The following is a 14422-nucleotide window of genomic DNA, read 5'->3' on the forward strand; positions in this document are numbered from 1 at the left end:
AGAGGATATGAACAGATTGTTATGAGCACTATTTATTTCTAGGCTCCTTTAGGTTTCCCGGTCCGACCCGAGGAGAACTGGCCAGCGAGGTAGGAGGAGAGTGAGGAAAGTGCAATTCCAGTGATGCTGAATTCTGGTGTCAGAGTTTTTGGAATCCCCTATACTAAAGGATAAGGATGAATTAGCACATTTTTATGAGTCAGCATCACTCTAATGGATGGGTATGCATGAGTGAGCTCTGAGCAGTCCACCCATAGAGTGCATTTGTAGGAAGTAAATGTAAATGTAAATTGATACTTGTATAGTGCACTACTTACCCGCAAGGGTCTTAAGGCGCTTATACGAATACCGCTATGGAACCCATCCTGGCTTTCCCTGTGAGGTGTCCACTCCTGGGCACCCCCAAGGTGGAGGTCAGGCATCCTTAGCGTTGTGGGGGCCGTTGTGGAGATTAAGCAAGCTATTGCCCAGAGTTGCAGAGTGGTACTCCATGATTGGAATAGGCACCGAGGCGAGAATTATCAGGTCCGTAAAATTTTTGAGCCCAAGACCCGCCGAGGCGGGGAATTGAACCCTGGTCCCGGGCTAGACCTCTGCATCAGGGTCTGCCACTCTAACCATTGAGCCACACTTCTCCACGGGATTGTAGAGATTGTGCGTTAGCATAAGAAGTGATAAAAGACAAACAGCTCAATGGCTTTAGAGATTAAATGAGGATAGAGAACTGTACTTGAAATGTGTGTGGAGAGGCCAGAGCATAACTTTTGTAAAATAGATGTAGGGACTGCAGTTTCAAAGTGGAGATTCAGTCTTGAATTCAGAAATGTACTGGTTAATTATGGAAGTTAGATTTAACAGTAGGAGGGTTGACATCATTTGATGGTGTAGCAGTCAGAGAAGCACAGCATGGCCTGATCAATGTAGAAAAGGATCAAGTTCAACGGGGCAGGAATGAAGGAATATTGGGAAGGAGGGGTGTATCAAAAAGAGAAAATGGCATGCTGGCAGAAGGAATAGAGAAAAGTGTTGTCTAACAGATCGTATGATAATGGAGAAAAGTTGGGGAAGCAATATCAAGCAAAAGGAATTTGTGATGTATACTATTTGCTGATAGCAGTGATTCAAAAGTTCTTGAGCGAGCAGTTTTGAGTGAGTAGATAAAGGTTTGGATATAAGAGGTTTTAACAAAGACAAATATGAAGATTACATTAGACATGAATACTTTGTAAGCACTAAGGCAGTTATAGCAATGTGTCTTTTGCCCTATTTAGGGCCCCTTATACATACACATGCTAATTTCAAGCATGTCCATGGTGCTGAATAAGTGCTAGAGTGGTTGAGATGACAGAGAGAGGTGGATGCATTTAGGCATTGTTTAATAAGGAGTACAATAATAACAGGGGTAGGTTGGAAAGACAGCGAATGTCTAATGTATGGAATGCAGTCTGTGAGCAATGGATTTGGGTGAGAACTTATGTTATAGAATCAGGTTAATGGTGTAGGTAGCACTGTGGTTGACAAACAACCATTCTGGTCATGAGTATAAGGACATATGGTTTGTATAATGTGATGACATCAGTTAAGATCTTTTAAACTGAATTGTTTGAAATTTTATTCAATTTTTGACTTGGCTGTCCTTTTCTTTCAAATCATGGTTTCCCAATAACTGTATTACTTCTCTCATAGGGAGAATATTTGCAAATACTGAAGACACCGTTTGTCTGCTAGGAATGCGTAGACGTAATCTTCTGTTCCAACCAGTAGTTCAACTGCGTGATGAAACAGACTTTGTGTGAGTAAACATTATGTTCCTTATGTTATCTCTAATCCATGTTTTATTCCTAGGAATATTTTACAAATAAAAAAAAAAATAGGTCCATTCCATGAAATCCTTGCACCCTCATCAGTCTATTAAATCGGTTGCGATCCACACTACTCTACTCCCTCTAGTAAAATGAAGCTTCCTAAACCCACAGCTTCCTGGACCTGACTTCTCTAGCAGACAGTCTTCCTAACAGGAACAGATCAAATATTCTTAAGGGCCATCTGAAGTGCCCCAGTTACCTAACTAAACCATAGTCATGAATACACTCTTTTCCAATGCCCCTGTTCGGGTTGTAGGCACTTTGTTCCTCTGCATTTCAAACAACTGCTGAAGTGAGAGTGGTGCAACCATGGTGTTTAAAAGGGAAACTGATATACTGGTGGTAGAGGACCCTAAATCAATATGTAGTAGGTTTCACCACACACACAAACTTTCACTCCAAAAAGATACAGTCCCTGAGTCCAGTGGCACCAGCACTCTCTCAATGTACTTTAAGTGCTGTAATCCAAGATGGATAGTTGTGAAGCTAAGGAGCTATTTGCTACCTACCAGTCCCTCAACCATTGAACATTTAAGCCTCTAGTCTCAGCATCAGTGGGATTCACAAGCCTTTCACCAGCATAATCTTAGGATTCCATGATGAGCAATAAGACATTGGGCCTAGCAGCAGCCTTCTGAAAAAGAACAAAGTATGTTCAGATCTATTCAGTCACATATTTCCACATAAGGCATCCTGCTGAACTTCGCTCCTATTCTTGGCTGTTTACGATTTTCCCTTTAAAGCATGGTGAAATAAATATTTGTAAAAATCCCTGAGCTCAATGATGCATCCCATTTGGCTATTATTGCAATAGCCACAAAATATCTTTATAAAAGTAAAAAAACTAACATAGATTTCTCATATCTGATATCCATGTTTTTAGTTGTATCTTAAATAATGCCAAATTGAGTTGATTTCAGACCTAGGCACAGAGTGTTTCTGACCTGAGCTCCCCCACCACCCATATTTACATTCCTACATGGGGCTTGCAGTTGAATGTAGCCTATGCTAACATTATGTTACTAAACCCCAGGTTTGGGCTGTTGTATAGTTGATGAATAATAAAACAAAGATATTTTGAGCATTAGCCTACCTGTGATTTGAATGTGGTGCAGAAAAGTTCAAACTTTTCAAGGGCACTGGGTGCCAATGCAGATTTTTAAGAGCCAGAGTAGTATGACCAGATACCTTTAGTTTAACACAGAGTCTGGTAGCTTGGTTAGCAGTCTTTGGGGTTTCAAAATCTTGTTTTTGAGTGTGGTGGGGAGAGAAAAAGCACAGACAGTGTTACAGTAGTCAACAATCAACAACACAATGGCCCTGGTCAGTATAATGAAGTGTGAAAGCTAAACCAGTAGAGCCATTTCTACATAGTAACATAAAGTAGTGGTTGCTGTTAAACCCACTCCTCTGAGAGAAACCTTGCATCAAACCATACCCTGAGGTTTCTGTTTTACTGCTGAAGAAGAATCTAGGGAGGAGATTTTCAAAATCTCCACACAATGCAGTGCAGCCTCCTGCAAGGCTTCTCTGTGTTGCGTGACAGGGAGGGAGCAGGAGAGCGCCATATTTTTAAAGATATGGCTATCTCCTTCCCTTGTGCCAGCATGGATTTCCACTTCCCTTCCTGTACAAAATACTATGCTAGGCACGATGCAAAGTTTTTTCACTTTGTATACGTGCTGCACAGTGCAGCACGCAGGCAAAGTTGGAAAAGGAAGGAGAGAAATGCTTTAATTTCTCCTTCCTTGCGCCCAATTGCAAAGGGCGCAGTTTTCTCATGTTAAACTCAGTCTACTGTTTTTAGTAAATTGGGTTTAGTGTGAGAAACCTTGGGGGTTGCATGTGAACGCCCATGCACCACCCTTGATACGCTCCCATTGTGCAACATAATGTGAAGCAGAGCAATGCGCTGCTTCGCATTACTTTTACGTTATTTTCCGCACTAAACAAGTTTAGCGCTGGAAAGTTAATTGAGAAAAAAAAGATTTTGCTCCGTTTTGCGTCACTTTTGTGTTCCCTACACTAGTTACCAAAGCATTGTAAATTCAGTCCTTATCCCAGGAATCATTGCTGCCATAGCCCCATGCTACTCCCTAGATCACCACCCATCTTCATATGACTGTCCGCCTATCCTTCGAATCCTCAGCTGCTATCCTCCCATAGCGCACATCGTGCCTCTTTAAATATTTTACCTCTTACAATCTCAAAGTGGAATATACAAGACGTTAAAACTTGTCACTGCATTCTAAGAGGGAATGCAGAGGAAATTTGGTAAAGGCACAGAATGACTAAGGGCACACAATATTTATCTCAAATTCAAAGCTGAAACTTGGCTGATAGTTGGTAAGCTATGTACATCTATAACCGTAATTCCATCCAGAACATACATGTTATACAAAGTTCATTGGACTCCAACCAAACTCCACAAAACAAATCTTTTAGATAAGACAGCCCCTTGGCATTATATAGGTGATACAGGTACACTCCATCTATCTTTGATTTTATACACGTGCAAATTCATCAATAGCACATTGGACGCCATACAACAAATTAGACTGATAAGGGCTACATTTATCCTACCTCTAGTGTTACTCTGCAATGGTATATAATCACACAAGATAGGTTAGATATAGTCTGTAAGGCAGCATTGAAAACACCACCAATCGGCAAAAGATGATGAATAAAATCACAAACTAATCAGGGGGCACTCATTCGTTTCGCAGTGCGATGTGACGCAATCAACAGAAAATAAGTGTTGCAACGCTGAAATTATAATTTCAAGAAATGGTCTGTAATCCAATAATGGAAGTTGTTGAAGTCAAAGCAAAGAAAAGGTTCTCGCATGAATAAATTAAGAACTATTTCACAGTCCATCATATTCCTTACCCGTTATTCAAACAGGAAACATTATGATCAGAGTAAATTCAGATATTACCAGCGAAAGATAAAGGACACTTAACAGAAAGATATTATGGTTAATAAAGGTTCTACATGAAGGAACGCATCAAACAAACCACAAGTACTGTACATAGATCTGCATGTCTTTGCTGCAATGGGGTGAAGAAAATGTACCAATGGTATTCTTGCATAATTCACTGAAGGGGAGGGAACAGCAATTTTTATTGATGTTCTGAATTTGTTGCTGCCCAAGCCAGAAAGAAAGACATGATGCATGTTGGGTAAAATAACATTTGAGACAGGGGGTTGCCAAATGTTATACTCCTTCTCCAACCTACTACAACCAACCATGCTATCCCTATTCAACCACATTGCTAATTCAAGCATAGTCATGGGCACAATGGCTGAAGCTAACATTATTGTGATCCCCTAGGATGGGAAAGACCGAACACTGCCAAAAAATTACAGGCAGATCTCTTTGATGAATCTAGATTGCAAAAAATATGTGAAGATCTTGGCCACAAGACTTAATGAATACCCTCACACTTTATAAGCAATTCCCAAGAAGGTTTTCTCAAAATCGTATGTCAAAAGATAACACACGTCTCTGATGCCACGTCCTCGATAATGTAAAAAAATCACCCTTATCCTCAGTAGCCATAACACTAGACACAGAAATAACGTTTGACACAGTATTTTGGGCTTTTCTAAAACACTGCATGGAATCTTTTAACCTGAGAGACACTTTCATAAAAATGGTCATGGCTCTCTAAAATAAAACATCCGCACGTATCTTGATTAATGGCTCCTTATCACACCCACTTAACCTACAACAAAGTGTGAGGCAAGGATGCCCACTTTTCCCATCTCTATTTCCTCTAGCACTGGAACCCCTTCTACTAGACCTAAAACAAAACTCCAAAATCACCGGAATCTATTTTAAAGACAAATATGTTAAACTAGCCGCCTACGCAGATGACATCTTTATAATCACAGAAAACCTAGGCCCCTCCATTCAAGCTCTCATGACCACTATAGAACTCTACTCCGAACACTCAGGATAGGATATAGACTAAACAGAGATTGATCTGAGGTGAAACCTCCAATTCTTCACTGCACAAATGATGTTCTAGGTATAGCTGGAATATCCTGGCAGACCGGACATATAAAATATCTGGGTATCGAGTTCGGAGCAGACCTAATAGATACCATTAAACATAATGAAAATATTACTCTCCAGAAGACAAAAAATGTTATTGGACAAATGGTCTCCTAGATGTATTACTTGTTGGGAAGAACAGAAAATTCAAAAATTATGATCACTCCTATAATCAATCATATCATCAGCACACTCCCTCTTCTTTTATCAGAGGACTTCCACCACAAACTAGACAAACAGATCTCTAAATCCCTACGGCAAGACAAAAGAGCTAGAATAGCCTTGAAAAACTCAGGCTACACAACTCACTAGGTAGTGTTAACCTGGCCAACTTCAGATATTACCAATCTGCTTTTCTCGCAAAACAGGGTTCATATTGAAACCACCCCCAAGTAACTATACGCCAGTATGGTTAAAAATTGGAAGGGCTCTACTAAACAACCTACACCCATTAACCTTGTTAACAACCAACACAAAACACCTTGATGAATCCAAATAAATATTAAAGAATACAAAAACCTCCCTCCTACAAATAGATAAGAAACTATCTTCAGGTATAGGACTCTCCAACTTAGCTTCACTCTGGAACAACCCAAAATTTGAATATAATGGCAAAACTATGTTCTTCCAAACATGGATAGACAAGGGCATCTTCTTCCCTCATCAGCTTGGCTACACATTTCAACCCATAACCTTCTTCAACCTACAAACAGTAAAACACCTAGATAAAGTGGAGTTTTATAACTTCCTTAAAATCAAGGCTGTCATTTCGAAATCTAAGAACCATAAAAAGACATCATCTGACCGAATCTTACATTGAAACTTAACAACTCTGGCCACCAAGTATCCGACTTGTACAAACTTTTACGCCCAAAAACTTTGCCATTAAGCAGATATAACATTTTTTGGGAAAACACTCTTCAAGCCCATAAAAGACTCGTCCCATATCTGGAAATCAGTAATAACTCAGACAATTTCCTCTGCACTTTCATAAACTAACTTCTGGTTTATACACAGAACATTTTGGACCCCATCTCGACTAGACTCATTAAAACTTTTAGATGATCCCACCTGCTGGAATTGTAAAGAAGAGGTAGGAGATCTTGCTCACCTTATCCTCCATTGCAACTTTTTCATTTCTGGAATAAGGTTTTTTCATTCTACTCAATTGCCATCCCAAAAAAGAACTTGCATTCCTTATTAAAGGATTTCTCAACACTAACTTCTACAACCCTTCCGACATCTGCAACCAAAATAGTTCTATCCAACTAGAAAAGCACGCATAAAGCCTCCTTTAACTGCTGGATCAACTGGATTTCACACATTAGATGCAAACACAATAGAGCCCTCCAACACTCACCATGGAAGACTCCTTCTAAACCCATTTGGGATACACTGTACAACTTCATCACTACCAAAAAAATCTTCTTAGATACATCCATATACAGTCCTCTCTTGCTACCAAAACCTACCAATGATCCTCTGTAAATAATTCTAGGCTACTACCATTGTCATGGCTCACCTCTCTCACTCTCAACAATTATCACTATTTGGTGCCGGGCAAATCACAAACCCTTTAAGTCTCAGCACACCAGATACCACTCTCAACCCACACAAGGGATTAAAACCTGGTTTAACACACACATACTATAAAGATCTTTTGTACACCAGATTGCTGCCATACTCTTGCACTTGTCTCGTATTGCTTGTTAAAACATCTGTCTAATGAGTATATATTATTGTTTTCAAAACCATTGTGCTTCTCTGTTATTCATGTCAGTAAACTTGTACTGCCTATCAAAAAATACCCTCATTAGAATTACCGATGACTCTCTGTAGGTAATGCACCAGGTCAGTAAATAAGTTATACAGCAGTACTCCCCACAGTAACCCTCACACCATGTCAGATTGTTCCACAACCCTGACTCTGTATTCTCAACCCCCTTTCCCTAACTTCTCTTACCCCTTTGATTTATTTTGTATATGCCTATGTTCCCTGTACAAGATTTTATGTTGGGTTTTATGTATGATTTGGTTTCATGTATTATTTTATACACGCTAAAATTCAATAAAAAACTTTGAAATAAAAAATAACATTTGGGTTCGTTCTGTCACTGGCTATGTTTTTTGGGTGGTCCATACAGTTACACCATTCATATTTTTATCGTACCACTCAAGAAATCATGCCAAAATATGCATCCATGAGTCAAAGTTAGTAGCTCTGTAGGACATCTAAAGAGCAATCAACCAAATATCTTTCAAAAGGAGAGATCCACAGCATTCTCAAAACATGTTTGAAGGCCAAAGATGGCCAAAGAAGCAGGGCTCCTGGGGCCCACCAGCCTCCTTCCCCGCTTTCTGGGGCCGGATACTCTTAGGCTCTTCCACCTGACCATGGGATACTTTCACAATAAGATGCATTTCAGATTTCATGGAGGAGGGAGCCAACAAGTGAGTTGACAACAGGTGAGAGATCTTGGAGATAGGGATCACCACACTGTGTCCAGTCCTTTACTGATACTTTATGTGATGGCTTTAGCCACCTGCACTAGATGCCATGACATGGGATTGAGTTAGATGTGCCCCAGCTGGAGTAGGAGATTCTCCACCTGCCTAATGAGACAAACATCTACACATGTTGGAGGTCAAACAAAAAATCGGGGCCTAATTATACTGTGGACACTGCAGTGATTTTTGCTCAGAACCGCTTTGCCACACTATGCAGCTCTATTTAAATTTCCTCGGAGAATATTTCCTTCATATTTGTTGAGGAAAAACATTTTATGAATGGTTACCTATACTAGGGATGTCCGGGTAACTACAACTGTCAGCAAGGTTTTATTGTTTTTCTTTTTTGCAATTCTGTTTGCTTGTCCAAGGCTGAATTCTCAGCATCAGACTTTTGATTTGAGTGACTTCTGTTCATGACTAATTGTGTGACCTTTTACGCTATTTACAAATGCAGTACCACACAATGTTGTCAGTCTTTTACAAGTGAGCCCGAAGTTAATGAACGTTTGACTGCGAAGTACTGAATCCTCACTTTAAGGCTTGTCCATTTTTTTTTCTTTACAGACACAGAATTCCACAGGAACAGTGGTGGCTGAAGCTCAGGCCACTGATGAAAATTCTGGCGAAATACAAAACTAGTTATGATGTTTCAGATTCTGGACAGCTGGAACACGTGCAAAGACCAAAAAAAGCAGACCCCGGAGCCATCTGAACCTGCAGTAATATCAGTTAAACTTGTTCGCTGATATACTGTAGTATGTGTATTATTATGCATTAGGACATATTGATGACTGCTTTGTTTCGTAGCTTTTAAATTATTGTACCAGCACTTTAGTGTCCACACAATTTCCTTGCTGGATAGTTTAACCTGGGAAGGCGGTCCCTATCGGATCTAGTGCAGACAGACACATATTGATTCCTGTTGTCCAAAATATATTTTTTATTTACACAGAGTGAAAGACACATATATGGAAATAGGACTACTTGGGCTCTATTGAGCAAGGGGAGTTGAATTTTAGTTCACATTCACTTAGATTTTGGGATCAAACGTTCCGCAAGGCCCAAAAATACACAGGTTGGAACCAAGCTAACTAGTGATAAATAAATAAAAATCCCCCAAAACATAATAGGAGCCAGATGACAACCGTGCTGCTTTGTGGCATCAGCAAGATTAATATATTCAGCCTCCTAAAATGTGACGTGAACCGGACCTTGAACTGCTTGATTAATATGGAAGTCGTTAGGTTTGCGAAATATCTGTTCTCTAATATGGAAAATGTAAACTAATGGTGAATTAAAACACAATCTCTGCTTGCTCAGTGGTTCCCTTGATGTGCACTTTGTGTAGTAAGTTAATAAATACATCTATTGCACTTTGTATCAGAGATTGTGTCTCCATATATATGTAAAACATTTGTTTGGTTGTGTCACGTAATAAAATATATTTGTGTAAAGTGCGTGAAATAAAGGTACTGTCGCAAACTACCGTAAAGTGTCATTTTTAACTAGTCAACTACATCAGTGGAAAACCATCACGTTGCTTCAATTGGGGCATTACAATAGCATTTATAATCGAAATTGGACACGTTAAAATTGACAGATTAACAAGCGAATCAAATTTGCAGTTGACAAGTTGCGTCATTAAGCATGTACTATTCCCACGCTAGTGGTCTTCGGTAGCCCCCTGTAAGCCTCCAGTTAGGCTTTAACATCATCCAAATGTTGCATTCAGCTCTGAATCTCTTAGATTGCCAATAGATCGGCTAGACTGAACGCAACTATAAAGAAACACTGTCTGATACAGCTTCGCATTTCGTGATTTTTAATTTTACCAAGATTATCAGGTTCATCCAAAATAGTGGTATAGGAAATGTCTATCTAATATAGAGCCTCATTAGGGTAGGGCGTTACTGGGACATCCACCAAAAGATGGTGGTTTTCCCGCCAACCCCTTCTTTCTTCCCCACCTTAGAGTGTGGTGAGTTACAATGTTTCCAGTTGTATCGTTGGCTGAGTGTCCTCTGGTGAAGCTGGTGTCAGAAGGGCTGCAAAAGTAAGGGTGGTTCCTGCCCAGGAACTCTGTGTAACTATGGGTTCTGAAACAGAGGAAAGCCCCAGTTCACTGGTAGAAAACTCCCAGTGTGTGGTATGTTATTCCTGAAGGTGGCCATGCTTTGGGAGTTCTACAGACATTAGTCACGTTAATCCAGAAGATGGATTGTGCTTTTGGGTTTTCTTATAGGTGGTATATTCAGCAATTCCTTGGCTTTTTGCCTCTCAACACAGTGAGGTGTCAGGAGTTTGATGGTCCTTGAATGTTCAGACTGGGGCAGATGAGGCCCACATGCGACGATAAACTCCAAGGCCTGGTACAACTTTCCAGAGTCGATTAAGAAACGTTCACCTGAGAACATGCTGGGGGAGGGAGTAGTGCTTAATTTCCAAATGCATATTAGAGACTTGTTTGACCCCATAATGCAATGGCTGCTTGGGCCCTTCAAGCAAGGAGATGGATTCACAGTGCAATAGGTTTGCCAGGGTATGGTACCAGAATGCCCCTTGATCCCTTGGAGACTGGCACATGTTCGCTGGACCTAAATAAAGGGACCCTATTGAAACAACATTTTACGTCTTGGGAACAATGGTCATGCAACCATGAATTTTCCTCTTCCCTGGTAAATATGCACGAATTGCTTTGGGCCACTAAAGCCACATTCAAATGTTGAGTTATTCAAGGGGTGGTTTGCACTCTCTTACTGACCAGAAAGCGGGCTCAATACCATGCCTAGCTTCTCAATCCTATTAATCTCCTAACTCCTATGCTTGATTACCAAAATCCAGGTACCTTGTGGGGTTAAGATGGACCTTATGCCATTGTACAACAGATGTATACTGGATCGCATAGAGGATAGACATGTAATCTCCTCTAACTGATGGTGACACAAAGTGCATGTTTTAAATCCAGAATATTGCAGCATAAGTTATGTCATCTGGAAAAAAAAAAGTAAATAAAACATATTTGAAAGAACAGGGTGCCATGATGTAAATCATTGAATACAAGATCAGTAGGTTCCACAGCAGTCTAGTAACACAAAGAAGGGCATAGAACAATAAAACGACTCAAGTATGCAGTACCTAGGCAGTTGTTAAGCTTTTATCATTAGGCATTTAAGATTTCCACACTAGTGGTCTTCAGTGGCCCATGGTATGCCGCTAGATATGCTTTAAAGTCTCCCAAAAGTGTCCATAGCTATTACTGCCAAAAGCCAGTCCTAATCCAAACTAAACGATCCCTGGGAAAACTCACACCACCTGCTTAGGGACTGTGAAGGTGACATCCAAATAGAGTTACTGAATAAGATGCCTTTAAGTCTCTTACTTACAAGAATGGGGATTTAGTACTACGCCTGGTCTCCAAATACTCTTACTGAGCTCTCACTCCCATTCTGGATTACACAATGTATATACTGCAGTACAGCACACAGACGTACACAGGATGATGCATCGGTTTGACAGATCAGCTCCTCAACCCACTGGTGACACTCTTTGAAAGCCTTAAAATCAGAGTGTTGTAGCATAAACTATCTAATCTGCAAGAAGAGAAAAAAGTGAACAACACACACATCTGAAAGAGAAAAGGCCAGGCCATATGATCTGAGTTACTAAAAGCCATAGTAGTAGGCTTTGATCTAGTCCAATGTCACAAAAAGGGGGCTGGTGTGGAAGCACTCGTGCAAAGAGAAAAGGGCCATGGTACCGGGCATGCCGCACTCTAACAGCTATAGGAGCAGTTTCCAGTCCTTTCCATATGTAGCAATATACCTACACTTTGTGAATAGAAGAAAGTCAAATGATGTGACACGGGCATGCAGTCGGGGGCCTAGGCACATGATAAGAAGAGCTGGCATATGATGTGATGGTAGGATTGCACCATGAAGACGACTGGCATATTATGCGCGAAATGATGTAAAAGACCAGCATAAGCCCAATGGCCTTGCCTCATGATAACAGTAACTGACATAAGCTGTCTGGTCAGGTGGTATATCACAATAACTGGTTTGTCATACGTGGCTTGGCCACAAGTTGGCAAAGATTCGTATATGGGGGTTGTCCATCAACCCAGGCACATGATGCTGAAGACTGGTTTATAGCGGGAAGACCAGGCTCATGATGGTAAGGATTAGCAACTGATGTTGGCCCCGACACACAATGACAACAAGCATTTGCAATGTAATAGGTCTCGCATTTGCGAGACTTTAAGCTATTGGCACTGTAAATGAAAATGCTTTTTATTTATCTGCTTTGACAATTAACACATACATAAAAGGCATTGTAATTTACAATACCAATAGCTCAAACTCTAGTAAATACGAGACCTATTTCACTTCAAAGAAGCAGCCACCCCTGTCCCGGAGCCTGGCGCGCTGAATGGTGCAGGAAAGCATTTTGTGCCTGCAGTAGGATAAACTCATTAAAGAAAATTGTGCTTACATACTAAATAAGACAAAGTGTAACAACAGAAGTAAAAGGGCCAGCCCTCATGGGAGGTTACAAATGAAGACAAGGCGGTACTAAGGAGGGACTAACAACAGTATTAATGAATCAGAAGCCAGAATTTACAAAGGACAATGACAAAAGCCAATGAAATATATGGGCGGTGCTAAAGTCCATACTCTGAACAGCATGCCTCACAGAGCAGCACATGCACTTCCCAGGCTCGACCTAAAAAAGGATCATGTGATATGAGTCGGATGTTGCCCAAGCCTCCTATGTCTGTGTGGATAAGACAAAGGTAGGCATTACATGTCTAATCTAGCGCCTGATGGCAAAGTCTGCCATATGGATGAGTCGGGCTTGGCATTTGATGGGAAACATTGGTTTTATGATAGATTAGCTGGCACTTTGTTGGATATCAGGAGTAGGCTCGGTACAGAATGGAAAAGACAGGTATATTATGATGGATGCCAGGAACCATGTTCGCAAAATCACTTGATGCAAAAACCTAATATGTCATGGGGACTGACTTGCAAACACTGTGGTGTGCATTAGGCAGGCCCGGGCAGAACATACTAAGGCTGCTAAATGATATTGATACGTGTGTAAGTGAGGATAAATACCAGGATATGAAGGGGGATGCTCCTCCAAAGGGAAAGACTGGCATTCGATGAGGATACTTGGGCACATGAGGGCAAAGACTAATATATGATGAAGGGCATGGACATGAGATGGCAATGGCTGTAAGACAATGTGGGAAAATAAGCACATATTGGCAAAGATTGGCTTGTGTTGTTAATTAAAAATGCATTTGGGGAAATGTGGATACTTTTTTAAGTTTGAAAAACATATAGCCTCAAACTTTCTGGAGGGCTGGTCTCTGACGCTCCCTTCATTCCCTGGGTAGCAATGTATGAGAAGCTATGAACTAGCTCAAAAGAGAAGGTATAGGGTTGATTCAGGGCACAGAACACGTAATTATCACAGTTATAATTAAGATGTGTATGATCAGCCAGTTTTACGAATAGGCAAACCCTTAATGTTTACATAATATAGGACTATATTTGTTACAGAAATGATGATCAATGTTAAGTACACAAAACACAATAAATTGTAATGTAGCACAATATGGTGATACTTCTATGACCCCTGGCTATAAACTCCTCATACTTTTCACGACTACTAAACCGATCATGAAAAAATACAACACACAGGCAATACAGTTACTATACTGATGGAATCATTTACGAAGAGGGTAATGAGTGTGCATTTCTAGAAGTTGAAAAATCCAGTCAACAAGGGATGCCTCAGAGGGGTTTCTGGAAAGGGCAACTTGTGCCTTCTTCAAATAATACATTGTAGTGCAATGGGTGCATTTGGTAATTTACAATATCCAGAGGTCTTCTTAGTTGAGGACCTTTCTATGATTCCCATAGGCACGTCCTGGAAACAAAGCATAGGGGAGCAATGAGTGGGTGACGGTGGATGTCAC

At 40.5% G+C, this 14422-nt stretch overlaps 1 protein-coding gene across 3 annotated transcripts in view; it reads left to right on the forward strand.

The window, feature by feature from the left end:
* Positions 1-9921, forward strand: part of PFKP (phosphofructokinase, platelet) — a 383854-nt gene extending 373933 nt beyond the window's left edge. For 2 of the 3 annotated variants that reach the window (XM_078663306.1, XM_078663305.1), the window contains exons 21-22: positions 1687-1792; positions 9001-9921. In XM_078663306.1, coding sequence (XP_078519432.1) covers positions 1687-1792; positions 9001-9148 — 254 coding nt within the window. In that variant the 3' untranslated portion in view covers positions 9149-9921. The remainder of the gene's footprint in view (positions 1-1686; positions 1793-9000) is intronic. The other variant, XM_078663307.1, reaches the window with a different exon arrangement.
* The last annotated feature ends 4501 nt before the right edge of the window (positions 9922-14422 follow it).

The sequence above is a fragment of the Lissotriton helveticus genome, chromosome 10 (genome assembly GCF_964261635.1).
Source record: "Lissotriton helveticus chromosome 10, aLisHel1.1, whole genome shotgun sequence".
Lineage (NCBI taxonomy): Eukaryota > Metazoa > Chordata > Amphibia > Caudata > Salamandridae > Lissotriton > Lissotriton helveticus.